The sequence below is a fragment of the Mesoplodon bidens genome (assembly GCF_964165515.1).
Source record: "Mesoplodon bidens genome assembly, chromosome: 4".
In the NCBI taxonomy this organism is placed as follows: domain Eukaryota; kingdom Metazoa; phylum Chordata; class Mammalia; order Artiodactyla; family Ziphiidae; genus Mesoplodon; species Mesoplodon bidens.
In genome coordinates this window covers 45,288,974-45,310,678 of record NC_138160.1, presented here as the reverse complement: position 1 = coordinate 45,310,678, position 21,705 = coordinate 45,288,974, and the positions used below count along the sequence as shown (strand labels likewise).

General features: G+C 37.8%; 1 protein-coding gene and 1 long non-coding RNA gene across 3 annotated transcripts in view; one reads left to right on the top strand and one right to left on the bottom strand.

Moving 5' to 3' along the window:
* The first annotated feature begins 3 nt into the window (after positions 1-3).
* Positions 4-16,170, top strand: LOC308615903. The gene is made up of 3 exons (XR_014015635.1): positions 4-88; positions 3,529-3,597; positions 16,026-16,170. It is a non-coding gene; the product is annotated as an uncharacterized lncRNA (long non-coding RNA).
* A 2,452-nt stretch (positions 16,171-18,622) lies between these two features.
* MAP3K1 (mitogen-activated protein kinase kinase kinase 1) overlaps positions 18,623-21,705 on the bottom strand; it is a 77,447-nt gene continuing 74,364 nt past the window's right edge. For both annotated transcript variants that reach the window (XM_081231528.1, XM_081231529.1), the window contains exon 20: positions 18,623-21,222. In XM_081231528.1, the coding sequence (XP_081087654.1) occupies positions 21,073-21,222 (150 nt within the window). In that variant the 3' untranslated portion in view covers positions 18,623-21,072. The remainder of the gene's footprint in view (positions 21,223-21,705) is intronic.

Sequence of the window (21,705 nt, the reverse complement as noted above, 5' to 3'; positions counted from 1 at the left end):
CCGCGCTCGGCGACCCTGGTACCTCCTGGCCTCCTATCGCCGCGTCTCCGTGCCTCTGCTTTATTGACCCCAGCTCGCTGAAACAGAGGTGCGTAGAGCTGTGGGAGGGCTCCGTATTCCCTTTTCCTTTCTCCATTCGCTCGTGTATTTTCACAAACACGCGCGCACATTTAGGAGAGGATTAATTAGACCACGCTTAGTTGCAGGGGGGGTAAACTACTAGAATAACTCAACCATCTTCAAATCAGCAGGTGTTTATTAAAAAATAAATGGGTTGATGCCGTTTCCTCAGTCTGGAAAGTCAGCTTTCCTGTTCTTTGCCTGAGATTGAGGGTAAATCCTAACCTAAAAGTCTAAATTGAACTAGTCAGATCTAGTGAAAATTCAGGCAAATTCAAGTAGCCTTAGGACTAATTTGTTGTATTCCAAAAAGGAATAAAAAGAAAGAAAAAATATCTGTCAAAGTTTCTATTTCACTCTCCTATATAGGATAATTGGCAAACTCTAGAGGCTGTGCTGTCAGGTGTTGTGTTTGGTAAATTGACATCCTCCAGATTTACCTGATTTGCTAAATGGGGGCAATTCAGTTCCAGGATGTGTAACAAATGGCATTCAAAGAGTAACTTTAAGGTCTCCAAACTTAAAAGGAACTAAAAGGAACTAGTTGACTTCTTACCTATAGTAATATACTTATCTTTAAAAACAAAAAAGTAGTTTTTGTATATATTTCCAGTGCTTTTAAAATTTTTACCATATAGTTTAATCATCTACAATGTACCTCTGGTACAAAGGACCGTTTTGCCCAGATCTTACTTATTTACTTATTTCTTTACTTTTTTGAGGTATAATTGACATATAACATAATATTAGTTTCAAGTGTGCTACATAATGATGAGATATTTGTATACATTGCAAAATGATCACAATAATCTAGTTAACATCTGTCACCATATATAGAAAATTTTCTTCTTGTCATGAGGACTTTTAAGATGTACTCTCTTAGTGACTTTCAAATGTACAATTTTGTTAACTATAGTTACCATGCTGTACATTACATCCCCATGACTTACTATTTTATAAAAGGAAGTTTGTACCTTTTGACCCCCTTCATGCATTTCCTCCACCCCCCAACTCCTGGCAGCCACCAGTCTGTTCTCTGTTTCTATGAACTTTTTTTTTTTGATTCCACATATATGTGAGATTATACGCTATTTGTCTGTCTCTGTCTTATTTCACTTAATAATGCCCTCAGGGTCCATCCATGTTGTTGCAAATAGCAAGATAACGTGGTTTTTTTTATGGCTGAGTAGTATTCATTGTATATATATATATACTGCATCTTCTTTATCCATTCATTTATTGATGGGCACTTAGGTTGTTTCCATGTCTTGGCTATTGTAAATAATGCTGCAATGAACGTGAGGGTGCAGATAATCTTTTCAAGACAGTGATTTGGTTTCCTTCAGATACATAACCAGAAGTAGAATTGCTGGATCATATGGTAGTTTTATTTTTAATTTTTTGAGGAACCTTCATACTGTTTTCCATAGTGACTGCACGAATTTACAGTCCCACAAATGGTGTACAAGGGTTCCCTTTTCTCTACATCCTCACCAACACTTGTTTTTTGTTGTCTTTTTGATAATAGCCATTCGGACAGGTGTGAGGTGATATCTGTTGTGGTTTTAATTTGCATTTCCCTGGTGATTAGTGATGTTGAGCATCTTTGCATGTACCTGTTGGCTATTTAGATATCTTCTTTGGAAAACTATCTGTTCAGATCTTGAGGCCATTTTAAAACTCAGGTTGTTTTTCTGCTGTTGATAAGTATGAGTTCTTTATATATTTTGGACGTTAACCCTTTTTCTTCCATTCAGCAGCTTACCTTTTCATTTTGTTGATGGTTTCCTTTGCTGTACAGAAGCTTTTTAGTTTGATGTAGTCCCACTTATTTATTTTTGCTTTTGTTGAGTTTGCTTTTGGTGTCAGATCCAAAAAATCACTGGCAAGAATGATGTTAAGGAGCTTACTGCCTATATTTTCTTTGAGGAGTTTTATGGTTTCAGGTCTTACATTCAAGTGTTTAACCTATTTTGAGTTAATTTTTGTGTATGGTGTAAGACAGTAGTCCAGTGTCATTCTTTTGCATGTTGGCTGTCCAGTTATCCCAGCAATATTTATTGAAGAGACTGTCCTTTCTCCATTGTATATTCTTCTTTCCTTTCTTGTAAATTAATTGTTGTAAATTTATTTATATGCATGGGTTTATTTCTGGGCTCTCTATTCTGTTTTATTGATCTGTGTGTCTGTTTTTATGACAATACCATTCTGTTTTGATTACTATAGCTTTGTAATATAGTTTGATATCAGGGAGCATTTTGCCTCCTGCTATGCTCTTCTTTCTCAATACTGCTTTGGCTATTTGGGATCTTTTGTGGTTCCATACAAATTTTACAATTGTTTGTTTTATTTCTGTGAAAAATGCCATTGGGATTTTGATAGGGATTGCATTGAATCTGTAGATTGCTTTGGGTCATATGGACATTTTAACAATATTAATTCTTCTAATCAATGATAATTTAATATCTTTCCATCTGTGTCATCTTCAGTTTATTTCATTAATGTCTTATAGTTTTCACTGGACAGGTCTTTCACCTCCTTGGTTAAATTTATTCGTAGGTATTTTATTCTTTTTGTTGCAATTGTAAATGGGGTTGTTTTCTTAATTTTTCTTTCTGCTAGTTCTTTATTAGTGTATAGAAATGCAACAGATTTTTGCATGTTGAAATTGTACCCCACAAGTTTACTGAATTTGTTTAGTAGTTTAACAGTTTTTTGGTGGAGTCTTTAGGGTTTCCTATATATAATATCATGTCATCTGCAAATAGTGATAGTTTTACTTCTTCCTTTCTAATTTGGATGTCTTTTATTTCTTTTTCTTGCCTAATTGCTCTGGTTTGGACTTCCAATACTATGTTGAGTTTAAATTCATGGTGTTAAAATTACCTGTTGGTTATCTAAGTAATTCATGAAAACAGCATTCTCCTTATAACAAACAGAAACATGGTAGATAAGGCTAAAAAGTCTCCTATAACCACACCCTGTAACCTGTGCTTCCAGCAATCCTGGTCCTTACCACTCTCCTCAGAGGTTATCAGGCTGATGTGTTTTCTGCCAATCTTATTTCTATGTATGTACCTATCTGTGTATGTTCCTGTAGAAAATCATAGAATTGTGTGTGAGTGTGTTTTGTATATTCAACTTTTATTTATTAAAGATATATTTTGCAATCTCCCCTTATTATTTTGTATGAATATACTTCATTCTTCTATTTCTGAGGTTTCACCTTTGAGTTTAATATTTACTGTAATTTTCTGGTAGGTATAATTTATAGAGTTTAAAAAGTTCTCTTCTATTTTTGATTTGTCAAGAATTTTTGTCTTAAGTTTTGAATGATGAATATGAAATGCTTTTCTTTGCTATTTATTGAGATGATCACATGGCTTTTCTCTGTTTTTCTGTTAATAGAGTGAATTATAATGACACACTGTCAAATGTTGCACCATCCTTGGATTCCTGAGATAACCCTACTCAGTTGTGAGTAACACTTTGGTCATACCCTATTGGTTTTTATATGCTTTTGTTGTCATCCCATGTTTATTTTGAAGTATTTTAAAATTTTTGGTTTCATGGCTTGTTTGTAGTTTTATTTCAGGTTTTGGTATTAGGCTTATGCTGACCTCCTAAAATGAGTTAAGAAGTGTTTCCTTCTCCTCTACTTTCTAAAAAAAATTTTTTTAAATATAAGATTGGTGTTATTCCTTTATTAAATATTGATAGACTTCTCTGGTGAAACTGTGGGTTTCTAGTTTTCATTGAAAATGAATTCAATTTCTTTTAAAGATGTAGGGTTATTCAGAATTTCTGTTTCATCTTGTTTCAAGTTTAGCCATGGAATTTTGTTCATTTCATCTAAGTTGTCAAATTTGGTAGCATAAAGTTGTTCATAAATATAATCTTACTATCCTTTTAATGTCTATATGATCTGTAGTGATAATTCATTCTTGATTTTGGTGATATGTTTTCTTTTTTCTTTCATCATTGTAACTGGAAGTTTGTGGATCTTTTCAAAGAAACAGCTTTTGACTTTATTAATTTTCTCTGTTGTTTGTCTATTTTCTATTTTGGCCATTTCTCTTTGTTATTATTTTATATGTCCTACTTACTTTGGGTTTATTTTGCCCTTTTTCTAGCTTCTTAAAGTAGAACCTTAACATCACTGATAGTAAGCGAGTTTAATATTTACTGTAATTCTCTTCTTTTCTAATATATGTATCTAAAGTTAAAAATTTCCTTCCAAGCATTATGTTTGCTGAATCCTGGGAATTTTGATATATTGTATTTTCATTAGCATTCAGTATAAAATATTTTTAAAATTTCCTTGTGATTTATTTTTTGATCTATGAATTATTTAGAAGTGTTTTATATTTTATTTATTATTTTTTTAATAACTATTTTATTATTTATTTTGGGCTATGTTGGGTCTTCATTGCTGTGCTCAGGCTTTCTCTAGTTGTGGTGAGTGGGGGCTACTCTTCATAGTGGTGCACAGGCTTCTCATTGTGGTGGCTTCTCTTGTTGCGGAGCATGGGCTCTAGGTGCATGGCCTTCAATAGTTGTGGCACACGGGCTCAGTAGTTGTGGCTCGGCTCTAGAGCACAGGCTCAGTAGTTGTGGCGCACAGGCTTAGTTGCTCTGCAGCATGTGGGATCTTCCTGAACCAGGGCTTGAACCCATGTACCCTGCATTGGCAGGTGGATTCTTTTTTTTTTTATTAACATCTTTATTGGAGTATAATTGCTTTACAATGGTGTGTCAGTTTCTGCTGTATAACAAAGTGAATCAGCTATACATATACATACATCCCCATATCTCCTCCCTCTTGCGTCTCCCTCCCACCCTCCCTGTCCCACCCCTCTAGGTGGACACGAAGCACCGAGCTGATCACCCTGTGCTATGCAGCTGCTTCCCACTAGCTATCTATTTTACATTTGGTAGTGTATATATGTCCATGCCACTCTCTCACTTTGTCCCAGCTTACCCTTCCCCCTCCCCGTATCCTCAAGTCCATTCTCTATGTCTGCGTCTTTATTCCTGTTGGCAGGTGGATTCTTAACCACTGCACCGCCAGGGAAGTCCCTAGAAGTGTTTTTAATTTCCAAATATTTTGAGTTTTCCTAGATATCTTATTGTAATTGGTTCTTAATTCTGTTGTGGTCAGAGAACACGTATGTTTTCAGTTCTTTTAAATTTATTGACTTGTTTTATGTCCCAGGATATGCTCTCTCTTGATGAACATACCAAATGCAGTTGAAAAGAGTGTATATTTTGTAGTTGTTTTGTCTTTAATGATTTACATAAAATTTTAAATACAAATAAATGAGAAACAACAGACAGGCAGACAATTTTCTAATATATAATATACAACAAGCAAAAGGTTAGCATTGGTAGGCATAGAGATGTGCTGCTGTCCAAAATTACCTTCTTTGCTCTGATCCTTTACCCCTACTTCCTATTGTTTCCAGTCTCTTGAAATAGTCTACCCAACTAAAGATATGTGTGCTGTATTTTTTCATTTAAAAGCCATTTATGCTATTAATCACAAAAATGCCATGTAGGATAGATAAACTTTATTATTAATATCCTTAAAATCCACAAATAGTGTCCCTAAATGGATTGTAACTTCCAGAGTTCAAAATGAGATTTCAACATATAATTTATTGACCACCTACTACATCCCAGGCTCTAGTGTAGGAGACAGATATTAAACACATAAATAATATCAGATAGCGATTAGTGCCCTGAAGAAAATGAGGTAGGGTACTGAGAAGGGAGTGGGATGGATAATTTTGTGTGTGTCATCTGTTTCCTCCTGTGACTTCACCCTCTTTATAAGGGTCACTTGGGGTGGGAATAGGGGTAGCAACATTGGATAGGGTGGTGCCATGTATGATTGAGACCTAAATGACAAGAAGGCACCAAACTTGGGAAGATCTATGGGGAAAGTCTCTGGATAGGAAATGCAAAGGCACTGAGGTGGGGAGGAGTTTGATATATTCAAGCAAGGAAAAGAGGGCCATGTGGCTGGAACATGATAGTAAAGGAGAAGGGAAAGGTGATGTCAGGGAAGTGGCCAAATCATGGAGGGCCTTGCAGGTTTGGGTGAGGAATTAGCATTCTTAGTGTGCATGGGAAGTCATTGGAGGGTTATGAGCAGAGAAGTAACATGATTTGATTCTTGTTTTTAAAAGATCGCTTTGAGTATTTTGTGGACAATTAAATGGGCAGTTACCACACAATGAAGGTTAATTAGGAGGCTAGTACAGTAGTTTAGGTGACAGATAATGATAGCTTGCACTAGAGTGGTAGCTGTGGAGATGGAGAGAGTGGATGGATTAGGATTATATTTTGGAGGAGCTGTCCTGACTTGATGATGGATTGGATGTGGGAGGGTGAAGTTTTAAAATACCTGTGAGAAATGACAAGTAACTAGTTGAATATCCATATCTGGAGCTTTGAAATGAAGCCATAGCTGGAGATAAAATTCAGAGTCTTCAGCCAGAGGACATGAAGAAAAAGGAGATGGCAAAAACGTAGATGGATCAGTGACCATGAATTTTACAAGATGCAGGCCCATGATGACTTGATTAAAAGCAGTTTTGGTGAAAAGTTTGAGTGTGTTGGGGAGAAAATGTGAGGTGGGGAAGGAGAAACAAATGTACACAACTCTTTTAGTAAGTTTTACTGAAAGAGAGGCAATTTCTCTGCCAAAGGTGAAGGGAAATTTTGTAAGATGAAAGATCCTATAGTATATTTGTGTGCTGATGAGAATGATCCAACAGAAAGAAAGAAATTTATATAGATGTATGAGTAATTTCCAGAATAAAGTTCTTGAAAAGGTGGGAGTGGATTCAGAGCATAAGTGGAGAGGTTGTCCTCTGACAGGAGCAGGGATACATCTTCAACTGCAGTAGGAGGGAAGGCGGAGAATGTGCACTCAATGGATACTAGGGGATTTGGTTGGAGAAAGTTGAGGGCTAAATCTGATGGCTTCTAGTTTCTCACTGACCTATGAGGCAAGATCTTCAACTGAGAATAGTTATAGGGGAATATTGGAGGTTTGAGATGAGAAGGTAAGATTTAAAATAGCCCAGAATTGGAAAGCCAGTCTTGTAGGGAAATGCAGGAGGGAACTGCTGAACTACTTTGAGTGAACCCACCAATGTTTATCTGCTCCTGGGCAAGCAAGGAAGGGTCCTCTTCCCACCCTTAGAGGAGGGCGTTAAGGTTTTTTCTCTGTGGAAAATGATGAAAAGACTGAGTTTATGTTGACAAACTAGCAGATATTCAAACATTTTATGAATTCTTGGCAGTATTTATCCACTTAATATTCTTTATGGGCAAGATCAGTAAATAACTAAGAGCTTTGACTTTGTCCAAGAAAGAACTGATTTTCAAACTATAAACTGGAGGACAGGCTCACTTTGCATGAATCATGATTTCACAGTTCTCTGCTGTAAGAGAGTGGATGTTTAAAGTTAGTGAGTATTCTGGAGGCTATTTGAATAGCTACATCATCTAATGTGGGTAACATAACTGGCAAATACGTATTCATTGATAACTGTGTGCCTAGCTACAGCTTCAAAAGATTATGGTGTAGTTGGAAAAACATATACTTTAGAAAAAATTAAATATTAATTACTATAGCATTTGAGTATGAGTTACTGGAGTAAGGAGTGCCTCAAAGAGAAATAGGTAGAAGAGAGGTGGAAAGGAAGGGATAGCATAAACCAGCAGTTCTCAAAGTGTAGCCTAGGAACGCTGGGGGTCCCCACGATCCTTTTAGAGATTGGCAAGGCCAAAACTATTTTCATAATAGTACTAAAAGGTTATTTGCCTTTACTCCCACTCTCCCACAAGGGTGCAGTGGCATTTTCTAGGGGTTACATGCTATGTGATAAGACAGATTGAATGCAGAAGCAGATACGAGAATCTGGCTGTCTCTTATTAAGCCAGAAATAAAATAGATTTGCAAAAATATTAAAATGCCATTCTTTTCACTGTTTGGGGGGGATTTAGCTATTTTTCATAAAGATAAGTTATCCATATTAACATGTAATAGATTTTTAAATTCTTATTTTTAATGAGTTAATAAGTAAATATTTAAAAATGTATCAGTTTTAATATGATACAATAAATATCAATAGATATAACCCACATAAACAAAAGCTCCTTGAGGATTCTCGTAATTTTTAAAGGTATAATGGGGTCTGAAGACAAAAATGTTGGAGAATTGAGTGTTAGAGCCACATACTGTGATGCAAAATTTTGAGAAGGAAAGTTTGTGACAAGGCATTTCAAACTTTGGATATTGAAGTTAATGTCAGTGCTATGAATTACAGTAGTATATTGCATATTGATAAAATTAGACGCAAAGTATTTCAAAGTTATTTTGTGCTTTAGGATCTAAACTACTGCATGAGGGACTTACTTCCCTGGTGGTGCAGTGGTTAAGAATCTGCCTGCCAAATTCAGGGGACACGGGTTCGAGCCCTGGTCTGGGAAGACCCCACGTGCTGCGGAGCAACTAAGTCCGTGCGCCACAACTACTGAGCCTGCGATCTAGAGCCCGCGAGCCACAAGTACTCAGCCCGCGTGCCTAGAGCCCGTGCTCCACAACAAGAGAAGCCCACGCACTGCAACAAGAGTTGCCCCCGCTCGCCGCAACTAGAGAAAGCCCGCGCACAGCAACAAAGACCCAGCGCAGACAAAAATAAATTAATTGATTAATTAATTAATTAATCAATTAATTTATAAAATACTGCATGAAATACTTACCTGGCAGGGGAGATACCATGATCACAAAGGTGGTTTTCCCAGGGTGAGGCTTATCCATTGTACTCCGGATATGTTGACCCCTGCGATTTCCCCAAATGTGAAAAACTCGACTGCATAATTTGTGGTAGTGGGGGACTGTGTTCATGCTCTCCCCTGAAGAAAAAAAAAAAAAAGGAAAAGGAAAAGAAAATAACATACTGCCTAAAAAGGAGAAGAAAAAAATTGTCTCTGCTGGTCTGTGAATTAGCAAAACTCACCTCTGCCTCCAGCCACTTTACTGCCATCTAGTGGAAAACGATTATAATAAACATACAAATATTTAGGAATGGTGCCCCCGGGAGCTGTATATTAGTACACAGTTGGTTATGGCAGTTTTGAATATATCAACTGGAAGATTCTATGCCATTGGCTCTCAGCTGCTTCTCAGACCAGAGTATGAGACCAAAACGTTTGAGAACCATTGGCATGAGCAAAACTGCAGAGGTGGGAATGAATACTGTGGGTTCAGAGAACAAGAGTGTAACAATCTGAGTAGAGCAAAAATTTGCATTAGGAATAGTAGTAAATAAAATTTTTAGGCAGAGTAAGATCAGACCATTAGAAAATCTTGAGGTAAGCGGTAGGTAGTCATTGCAGGTTCTTAAGCAGAGCACTAGCATGTAGGAATAGTTTGGGAAGCTCAGACAAACAGTGGTTGGCAGGATGGATGGGTGAATGGCTGGATGGGTGGGTGGGTGGCAATTCAAGAGCAAGGTCTTGAGAACAGGAAACCAGGAAAAAGGCATCAAGTGTCTTTTTAGAGCCTCTCCTTGGTTATAACTGTTACCCTTGTCTGAAGGGGATAGGAGAATAAGAATGTCCTGTTCTTATTCTTAAACTGAGTCTAAGTTTTTGATTGGAAAAATGGAGTTATCGGTGAATTGCCTTAGTCTTTTCAGTTTTCTAAGAGGAACACTGAGCTAACTGCTTATTCCTGAGAAAGAGGTGATGTAAACTCTGATTTTCAGATATTTGGCAAAGTCAGTACACTGTTAAGATCATCTTTTAATTAAAGAAAACTTTTACTCTGCTGCCCTCTTCTGGATGTTGTGTAATTCCCTAAATAATTCTTTCACTGGTGGTCAATTAGTGTAGGCTGAATTGCCACTGAAATACAGGAGCCCAGCTGCAGGAAAAAAAAAAAGAAAAAAAAAGGAAATCCAGGTAAAATACAAAAAAAAGAAATGACAACAAACCAAAGAATATACAAACATAAATATTTTCCCTATTTTTTATTTTGAAAATTTCTGACCTACAGAAAAGTGCAGTGAACAGCCATGTATCTTTTATGTAGGTTCACCAGTTGTTAACATTTTGTAACAATTCCTCTCTCTCTTTCTCTCTCTCTCTCCACACACACATATATAAGAATGACATTTTCTGCATAATCACATTACCATTATATCTTTAAAAGTGAACTGTAATTCAATATCATGAATATAGCCCATATTTAAATTTCTCTAATTTCAAAAATACCTTTTGCAGCTGTTTGTTCTTTTATTATTTTTAAACTGGGTCAAAGTTAATCTGGTCTAATTTAATCTACCCCTGCTTTTATTTGTTTTTCATGACCTAAAACTTTTATGAATACTGAAATTGAATCAGTAATTTTAAAACTCCCAATAAACAAAAGACCAAATGGCTTCACAAGTGAATTCTACCAAAAGTTTAGAGAACAGTTAACACCTATCCTTCTAACACTATTCTAAAAAATTGCAGAGGAAGGAACACTTTTGAACTCATTCTATGAGGACACCATCTCCCTGATACCAAAGCCAGACAAAGATACCACAAAGAAGAAAATTACAGGCCAATATTACTGATGAACTTAGATGCAAATATCCTCACAATATCACTAGCAAACCAAATTCAACAATACATTAAAGGGATCATACACCATGATCAAGTGGGATTTATACCAGGAATGCAAGGATTTTTCAGTATCCATAGATCAGTCAATGTGATATACCATATTAACAAATTGAAGAATAAAAGCCATATGATCATCTCATATGGAGATGATCATAGATGCAGAAAAAGCTTTGGATAAAATTCAACATCCATTTATGATAAAAACTCTCCAGAAAGTGGGCATACAGGGAACATACCTCAACATGATAAAGGCCATATATGATACACCCAGAGCTAACATCGTGTTCAATGGTGAAAATCTGAAAGCATTTCCTCTAAGATCAGAACAAGACAAGAATGCCCACTCTCACCACTTTTGTACTAGCCACAGCATTCAGAGAATAAAAAGAAATAAAAGGAACCCAAATTGGAAAAGAAGAAGTAAAACTGTCACTGTTTGCAGATGACATGATAATATACATAGAAAATCCTAAAGACGCTACCAGAAAACTACTAGAACTCATATCAATGAAATCGGTAAAGTTGAAGGAAATTAATATACAGAAATCTGTTAGTTTCTACACACTAACAACAAAATATCAGAGAGAGAAATTAAAGAAACAATCCCATTTACCACTGCATCAATAAGAATAAAATACCTAGAAATAAACCTACCTACAGATATACAAGAGTCATACTTGGAAAACTATAAGACACTGATGAGGGACTTCCCTGGTGGTCCAGTGGTTAAGACTCTGTGCTCCCAATGCAGGGGGCCTGGGTTCGATCCCTGGTCAGGGAACTAGATCCCACATGCATGCTGTAACTAAGAGCCCACATGCCGCAACTACAGAGTCCACATGCTGCAACAAAAATCCCACATGCTGCAACTAAGACCTGGTGCAGCCAAAAAAAAAAAAAAAACAGACACTGATGAAAGAAATTGAAGATGACACAAACAGATGGAAAGATATAGCACGTTCTTGGACTGGAAGATTCAACATTGTGAAAATGACTATACTACCCAAAGCAATCTACAGATACAGTGCAATCCCTATCAAAATACTAATGGCATTTTTCACAGAACTAGAACAAATAATTTTAAAATTTGTATGGAAACACAAAAGACCCCCAATAGCCAAAACAATCTTGAGAAAGAAGAATGGAGCTGGAGGAACCATACTCCCTGACTTCAGACTATACTATAAATTGCTACAAAGCTATAGTAATCAAAACAGTATGATACACAGGGAGATCAGCACAGTGCTTTGTGACCACCAAGAGGGGTGGGATAGGGAGGGTGGGAGGGAGACACAAGAGGGAGGAGATATGGGGGTATATGTATATGTATAGCTGATTCACTTTGTTATACAGCAGAAACTAACACAGCATTGTAAAGCAATTATACTCTAATAAAGATGTTTAAAAAAAACAGTATGGTATTGGCACAAAAACAGACACATAGATCATTGGAACAGGATAGAGAGCCCAGAAATAAACCATGCACTTATGGTCAATTAATCTATGACAAAAGAGGCAAGAATATACAATGAAGAAAAGACAGTCTCTTCAATAATTTGTGCTGGGAAAACTGGACAAGCTACATTTAAAAGAATGAAATTAGAACATTCACTAACACCGTATACAAAAATTAACTCAAAATGGATTAAAGACCTAAATGTAAGACCGGATACTATAAAGCTCCTAGAGGAAAACATAGGCAGAACACGCTTTGACATAAATTGCAGCAATATTTTTTTTTTGGATCTGTCTCCTAGATTAATGGAAACAAAAGCAAAAATAAACAAGTGGGACCTAATCAAACTTAAAAGCTTTTGCACGGCAGAGGAAACCATACACAAAACAGAAAGACAGCCTACAGAATGGGAGAAAATATTTGCAAATGAAGTGACCAAAAAGGGATTAATTTCCAAAATATATAAACAACTCATACAGCTTAATATCAAAAACAAAAAACAAAAAAACCAACCCAATCAAAAGAATGGGCAGAAGACCTAAATAGACATTTCTCCAAAGAAGACACACAGATGGCCAACAGGCACGTGTCAAGATGCTCAGTATCACTAATCATTAGGGAAATGCAAATCAAAACTACAGTGAGGTATCACCTCACACCAGTCAGAATGGCCATCACCAAAACGTCTACAAACAATAAATGCTGGAGAGGGTGTGGAGAAAAGGGAACCCTCTCGTACTGTTGGTGGGAATGTAAATTGATACAGCCATGGTGGAGAACAGGCACTTTTCAAACTGCTGCTTTTACACTGGTCCCCAGGGCAAGTGAGTCTGCATGTGAGCCCTTTAAGAGAAATGTCTCAGTTCTGTACAGCCCTTTGGGTCCCCTGGACGTGAGTCCTGTTGGTTTCCCAAGCCAGACCTTTTGGGGGCTCACCTCTCCTCTGCAGGTCCCAAGGGTTGGGCACCCGATGCGGGGCACAAACCCCTCACTCCTCATTGAGAAGCTCTGCATTGTTGACATCCCTCCTGACTGGGGGTCGCTGCACTGAGGGTGGGGTTTTAGTGAGATCACTTCTCTGCCTCTATGTGGCCCTTCTATCATTTGTTGTGAAGGAGCTGGTCAGCTAGTTTTCAGGTCTTTTCCAGAGGGAAATATTCCATATGTAGTTGTAGATTTGGTGTACCTGTGGGAGGAGGTGAGTTCAGGATCTTCCTACACCGCCATCCTGGACCACCTGTGGCCTGTAGTTTTCTTTTTTGTAGTGTCCGTATCTGTCTTTGATATCAGGGTAATGCTGGGCTCATAAAATGAGCTTGGGAGTGTTCCCTCCTCTTCAGTGTTTTTGAAGAGTTTGAAAAGAATTGGCGTTAATTCTTTAAATGTTTGGTGGAACTCACCAGCAAAACCATCTGGTCCTGGGCTTTTCTTTCTTTCTTTTTTTTTTTTTTTTTTTTAAGAAGATGTTGGGGGTAGGAGTTTAGTAATTTATTTATTTGTTTTTGCTGTGTTGGGTCTTCGTTTCTGTGCGAGGGCTTTCTCTAGTTGTGGCAAGCGGGGGCCACTCTTCATCGCGGTGCGCGGGCCTCTGACTGTCGCGCCCTCTCTTGTTGCGGAGCACAGGCTCCGGACGCGCAGGCTCAGTAGTTGTGGCTCATGGGCCCAGCCGCTCCGCAGCATGGGGGATCCTCCCAGACCAGGGCTCGAACCTGTGTCCCCTGCATTAGCAGGCAGATTCTCAACCACAGTGCCACCAGGGAAGCCCCGCTGGGCTTTTCTTTGTTGAGAGGTTTTTGTTTACTGATTCAGTTTCCTTACTCGTTATTGGTCTGTTCAGATTTTCTCTTTCTTCATGATTCAGTGTTGTTAGGGACATTGTATTCTGCCCTGATGCTGACATCACTCTCCCCTCACACTTTTTTTTTTTTTTTTTTGCGGTACGCGGGCCTCTCACTGTTGTGGCCTCTCCTGTTGCGGAGCACAGGCTCCGGACGCGCAGGCTCAGCGGCCATGGCTCACGGGCCCAGCTGCTCCGCGGCATGTGGGATCTTCCCGGACCGGGGCACGAACCCGTGTCCCCTGCATCGGCAGGCAGACTCTCAACCGCTGCACCACCAGGGAAGCCCTCCCCTCACACTTTCTTATCTAGATAATGCAGTTGTCTTCGGACTTTCTTTCTGCCTCTGGTACCGCCCCTTTGATTCCTTCTTCAAGATACTGCTGGAGTGACCTTTATAAAATGCAAATATGGTTGTGCTACTCCCTGCCAAAGATTTTTCGATATTTCCCCATACCTTATTATTCCTCCTCCTTTTCTTTCTTTCCCTTTCATCCTAGTTACAACCCTCATCCTCTGAGTATGTCTACGTAGATGTTGTGAGATCTCATTAAGCAAATTGACTTTAAGGGAAAATAACAGTTAGTTATCTCAAAAATAAACTCCAATACGAATTTCAGCGTTGTGGGAAAGGAACTTTGGGGCATGAAGACTTTGCCTCTTATGTCATCAGCTTAGCCTAGTTTTACCTCTACAGGTTTGGCAGAGCTATGAACTGAGGGTCATGGGGCATGGGCCACAGTAATACCAGGTTGATCGCAAGTGATGAGACTGGCTTCAGTTGTGGATGAAGTTCTTTAGTCACAGATCATGCAGAATACCTACTGTAAAATGAAACTCACAGACTAGCTATACCACTGTGATGGCATATTTGTTTTTTTTAAGATTTTATTTATTTGTTTTTGGCTGCGTTGGGTCTTAGTTGCAGCATGCGGGATCTTCATTGAGGCATGCTGGATCTTTTGTTGTAGCATGCAGGCTCTTCCTTGCGGCCCACGGGCTTCTCTCTAGTTGTGGCGTGTGGGTTTTCTCTTTTCTAGCTGTGGCGTGCTGTTTCCAGAGCACGTGGGCTCTGTAGTTTGCGGCATGCAGCCTCTCTAGTTGAGGCGTGTGGGCTCAGTAGTTGTGGCCCACGGGCTTAGTTGCCCCGCGGCATGTGGGATCTTAGTTCCCAGACCAGGGATCAAACCCATGTCCCCTGCATTGTAAGGCGGATTCTTTACCAGTGGACCACCAGGGAAGTCCTGCATGTTTGAATGCTATATACATAGTCTTCTACATGATAATTAGGCTTTAGCGGTAAGCATTTCACATTAGTGCATAAAATTAGACGTTAATTTTCTCTTCATAGGTTAGTTCTCTAGCATCTACAATCAGCATCTCCATTTTCCCCTTATCTCATATATCTCAGAAGACAAAAGTCCTGGATCCAGTTTCCTAAAGCTGAGATTTCACTCTGATTTTCTACTTCATTTTTTGTTTTATAAGCCTGGACCCAGGTCAGAGGTCAAAAAGCAGCTAGTCACAGGCCACATCAAGCATATGAGTTTTGTTTAGCCTACTGTTCCTTATAAAATTTAAAGTTAGATTCCAATGTGTAAACATCAAGAAATTGCATGTAAAATCCAGATCTCTCCAGCTTCTTTTGAAAATTCAGAGGCTTTGGAAACACTGGGCTTTTTTTTCCTTCATTGCAACATGGCAACCATGGACCCCCTTGGACATGAATTTGGCATGAACTCTCAGGTCAGCCAAAAGCTCTGCTAAGGACACTTCTAGGCCCACAGGCATTTGAGTCTGTGACTTTTGGGTCACTCATTCATTCATAAAATACATATTGTGCATCCACTGTGCCTGGTACTGTTCTTAGCCATTTACATAGGTTCTCTTACTTCTCACAAAGCTGTTGGTTTCATTTTACAGATGCAGAAATGGAGGTTCAGAAAGTCAAACAGGGGTTACACGGCTGGCAAGTGGCAGAGCCAGATTTGACCCAGGTGATGTCTCAGGCTCTGTGGTCACGAAGTCCATCATCATCACCTACTTTTCCTCCCTTATGTCAATTCAACATGCGACTTTTGCTTATAGCAGAAATTTTTAAAATGACAAACCTAAAAATTGTCATGACATGGAAATATGGCAGTTTGCATACGTTTGTCACTGTGTTCTCCAGTGACTGCAGTTATTTCATGCATTTTGTTTTATAACAAGTGAATTACTGTATCAGTTCACAAATGCATTCATTGGCATTTCCATGTGGGCATGATACCCCAACATTCTTCTAGATTCCATCTAACCTGCAGATTTGGTCATTTTGTAAAACTGTTAATATCACTGAAGTAAAATCAAGGACAGAATTAATTTATTAATTCCTCTGAAACAGAAAGCTTTTCTCAAAGTTAATATTTTCCTGAAATGACTGAAGTGTGCCCTTTAGGGAAAATATCCAGAGCCTATTTAAAAGGTGTACATTTTAAATCACGTTATACAGAAAGTTTAAAACAAATGTAGACACAAGATAGCTTCTGAACTCACAGTTTTCAGTGACATTACCTATCTTGCAGGGTGATCATGTGAGAAACAACTACTGAGCAGAAATACGAAGGATGAAAGTAGAAAACAGTAACATACAACCACAAGGTACAATCTAAGACTGAGACTCTGGGGTAGGCGAAGTGAGTTCCCTGGTACAGCCTGAATTGCAGAATGATTGAAATTGCCTCATTTCCTCATTTGTGAAATGGAATATAATCACTGTGTTGTAAAGTATGCCTGACAAATAGTAGCTGTTGAATAAATCTTTATTCCTATTCCCAACAGTTTAACATAGGAGGATGGTTTTTATGCTTTTTTTTATGTCTGATATAGAGTTGTATGAACAGGATCAATTAAGTTTAAGCTGTGCTGTCTGGGAACAGTAGCAGTATTTATGTGCAAGTATATAACATGTCAAACCACGTAAGATTTTTTTTTAAAAGGTATAATTTTCAGTTAATTTTTAAAAGAACAATTTTAAATAAAGCTTTCCTTTATTTTGTCCCACTTCAGTGCTGATAGTGGGATAGGCTGTGCAGGGTGTGAGGCCAGGAGTCACGGGGGAAATCCCTGAAGCTTCTGCTCCATTTTGTTGTGAACCTAAAACTGCCCTAAAAAATAAAGTATACATACGTGTATGTCCGGCTTTAGGTAAGCTGGAATAAGGGCAGTCCAGCAGGGGTTGGGGCCCATGCAGAGAAGGCAGCCGACTGAGCTGGCAGCCTAATGGGGATCAGGAGATGGGTTACATGGGTGGGTGGAGAGCTTGAGCAAGTCAGTCAGTATACTGAGGCAAATGGGAGCCAGGCTTCTTACTGTCCAGAAAAGGAGGTACAAATATGGAAAGAGGGAAAGCTTGAATGAACCTGGGTGGTGGTAGATTGAAATGGAAAGGTTGGTGTGAACTCATGGTTTATGTGTGTGTATGGGTAGGTATATGTATATGTATTTTGCATACGTATGCAAAAAAAAACATATATTCTAGCTTTGTCTACCAGGAGGGCCTGAGAGCAGTGACACCCAGGAGTAATGAGTGTATCTAGCACCCAGTTTTTAAATACCAGTCAGGGCTCTTTGGAAAAATGGCTGATCCCAGGGATGAACCAAACTCACGAGATGGGTCTGAAAGTATAGAAGTGTTCAAAGAATAATGGTGGCTTGTCAGTCCGTAGAGAAGCTAGCTCTGAGAGGCTCCCAATGGCTAAATGTGACAATTTGAGCAAATACGTGATGACAGTAATGGATTTTATCTCACTGAATAGGAATCCACAAACCCATTTTGATATATATGAATAATAAAGAAGAGAAAGCTCTTCCTTATAGCAAAATGCCCATTAACAGAATACAGAAGGAGTGCAGGAACCAGAAAACCAGTATCTGGCAACCATCAGAGTAATAATTCAGGCAAGAAAGCTAAGAGCAGAGAGCTAAAGTTGGATGAATAACAAGCTATTTATGTAGCCTCAAAGTATCACCTCCACAAAATATTTAATATAAAGGTAGATATTAATTATAAAGGGAAAGAGTAACTTTACAGTGGCAAAGCATTCTCAGATGATCAGTTTATATCACCAGCAATGGGACAAACTGACCTTGTATACCTCCACATACGAGACACTGAAAAGAACACTGCCTGCACCATCATCTCTGAGATATTCCTGTCACAAATGCATACTCTGAATTGAATCATGAGGAATCACCAAATGCAAATTGAGGGACTTCTATAAAACAGTAAGTTAAGGTCGTGAAGGTCAAAGAAGGCATAAGGAATGGTTCTGGATTGAACGGGACTCAAGAAACATAGCCAAGAGCAAAGCTGATCTTGGTTTGGATCCTTTTGCTATAAAGGATATAACTGGGCTGCTGGCAAAATCTGAATGGGGCTTTTGCGTGAATGGTATATATGGGAGCACTTTGTGGTGTTCTTAGGACTTTTTTGTCAGTATGAAATTATTTCAAAATAAATAAAAGTAACAACCTTTGTTCAAAAACTTTTATTTACTATAAAGACAAAACACCAAAATAGGTACAAATACTATAAAAGTGGTTCAATGGGGTAAAAATTTTAATTAAAATATCTTGATATATTTAAAATAACAAAGGATACATTTAAGCCAAATTATCTTAACCCAGAGATTTTTTTTGTAACATTTGCTTACACAGTAAGGTGCTAATAGAAGTTAGCCCTTAAGCCCTGGAAGTCTTAGGAATCATAGTCATACAGCAAATATAATTTCATTGTGAAAGTGAACTTTGGTAGAAGAAAAATCTATAGGACACCTGAGGTAGTAGAAACTGGAATACACAGCAGTAGACGTTATTTACAACTCGAGTACCAAATAACATTAAGAACACAAAAATAATTACACATTACAATTTTCAGTCCAGCTTTGATCCAAAGAAAATAAGAATATTACATCACATTTGCATTGAAAACAAAACAAAAAACAAAACACCACAATTACCAGCAAGCTGAGGGAACTGCAAACAAACTCAAACAATGGATTTTTGACATCTAGAGGCAGTCTGAGTTTGAAATGTGGTGGGCATGGTGATCTACAAAGTAATACTGATTAGCTGAGGTTCCTCAGTTTATACAGTTTACATCTCTGTCAGACACAGTATTAATCTGACCAATGATCTTCCAGTACATAAAATGGCAAGAGTGCATCCTTTAAAGCTTGCACATGAGAGACTTGGAAACAATCTTATTAGAACTGTGAAAATTCTAAGTAGTCAAAAAAAAAAAAAAGAAAGAAAGAAAATACAACACATTTAGAGCTACCAAACTTCACATTTCTGTACTATGTTTAACTCTTCAAATATTGCCAATCATCTTCCAACCAAAGGAATGTAAAATTTCACTAAGAAACACATTCATATAAAAAAAACTGCCTTTTAAAAATTATATGCAATATATCCCTGTAAACTTATCTTGTAACTTATTTTACTTCCAATTTGTGTTGTACATTTAAAATGTACTCAATATAGCTTATTTAGCTTATCCTGAGTCTTTGAGAATAACCAATTTTATTTAACTCTGCAACAATTCAGCTGGCTTCTGAAGAGTTAAAACTTAACATCTCAAAAAGCTGTATTAAATACTTAATCAGTACTTAATTTAAAAGACTCACAGAAAAAAGGGTAAAAGAGCTGCCATTTTCCTTCAGGATTCCATGCATCTGAATTCAGTTTAGACAAAAACCGTTAGATAACTGTGCAAAATCCAAGGAATTAGTGTGTAAATGAAATTCAATTTCACTTATCTTTCTGAACACATTTTCCAAGTTCAAAGCAAATTTATCGTTTGTAGTTGAGTAAGTTAATTTTTCTTTATCTATCTATCTGTCTATGTATCAGCCAGGCCTACTGTAAAGAGATAATGCATGGCAGAAGGAAAATAGCAGTTAACGTTGTTATCAGTGGTGATGATGCATGATGGATAATTACATACAGAGTAAGACTTAAATGGTGTGAAGTTTCCTACAAAAGAAATTGATACATTAAAAAAATTCAAATACATTTCAAGGTCATCTTGATCTTGGTTGTGAGCTGCATCACAGAGAACAGTTGATTTTCACTTAATTTATATTTAACCTGCATAAGAAGAGCAGTGACTGACTCAATGAAGGTAGTATTTTATCATATTCCAATTTTAAAAACAAACAAAATTAAATCTGTATTTTAAAAAACTCTTGCAATAGCAAGATATTTAATAAACTCTGGTTCACATCTAGTTCTTTTTTTTTTTCTGGTTTGAAAAGATCACCTTTCCCTGAATATTAAACATAAATGAAGGTGAAATGAAAATACAGAACCATAATTTCCAAAAACGAAATGAATGGGCCAACAGTAAAATGCACAATGAACCACAATTGCCCAGGCATTTAAAAAGATAAAGGTCAATTGTGGGTCATAAAGAAGTTATCAACTTTTAAAAATACATTTATTTACTGCTACTTATAGCATATTCTGACCTAAAAGAGGCAGACACTGATTTTTATAGCCAGTGACTGGAAAAAAAAAAAAGGAACTGCAGAACCCCCTGCTTGTGATCACAATATGAAATGGAAGAATAACTGAAACATTAAAACAGATCCTGAGCCCCTCAGCTGCTAATATTGCTGAAAAAGTGCTCCAAAAAATTATGCTTCTGTTAATTAATCATGCAAACTTCATTGCTTTCCTGTTTACCTAGGGCCAGTTCTTTGAAAGGCACAGTTTACAGTTTCTGCACAAATTGTGGACTTTTGCATACTAAGCTTAGGTACAAATCATGATTTGTCAATCACATACTTAGGTAAGGGTTCCCCACTGATCTTGTTCATAGCTGCTCAGTGGCATGAAGGCCAGCAGATTATCAATGTGGTTCCCCACAAAAGTTTTTTCTCTTGTTGAGCATCCTGTCTCCATTACAGTTTATTTGTATAATTGGCTACCATGTAGTACGGAAGACTGGATGCTTCAGTAGCTCTCTTGATGGAGGTCTGTCCTGAGGTTGAAGTTCTAAACAGCGAAGAGCCACATCTCGTAAACCAGGAGACAAATGTGAAGGGATTGATGGAGCAGTAGTTGCACTGGCAATCTGTAAGAGAAAACACTAGGGTTAAAGTTCTCCACAACCGGAGCTTCTGATACAGAAGTACACGTGCATGTATTTTGTAACCTCTATATATGCATCCTATACATAGAGGAATTAAAAGTGGGTGGACTTTTTGCTAACAAGGTGTCTATGGAAAAACTCATGAATTTGACCAAATACATGCTGATCAGATGGAGCTACAGTTCTCTTTATTGTCTCAAATGAACAAGGCTAAGTGCATCACAATGATGAGGCAGGTGAAATAGTCACTCAGATCAATTCTGCTTTCCTCATACTCACTCTCCAGAATGGTTTGTCCTCTTTGCTTCACTGCACATTTTCTGTTTTTTTTCAGCACAGAGAGCTATTCAGAGTAAGTCAGACTAAACCTGGCCAGTCAATTTAGTATATCAGAAACACAACTGCACTGGTTTTTTATTTTCAGGTGACTGAGGAAGTTATATAAGCATGGGGAGACCTGGAGGA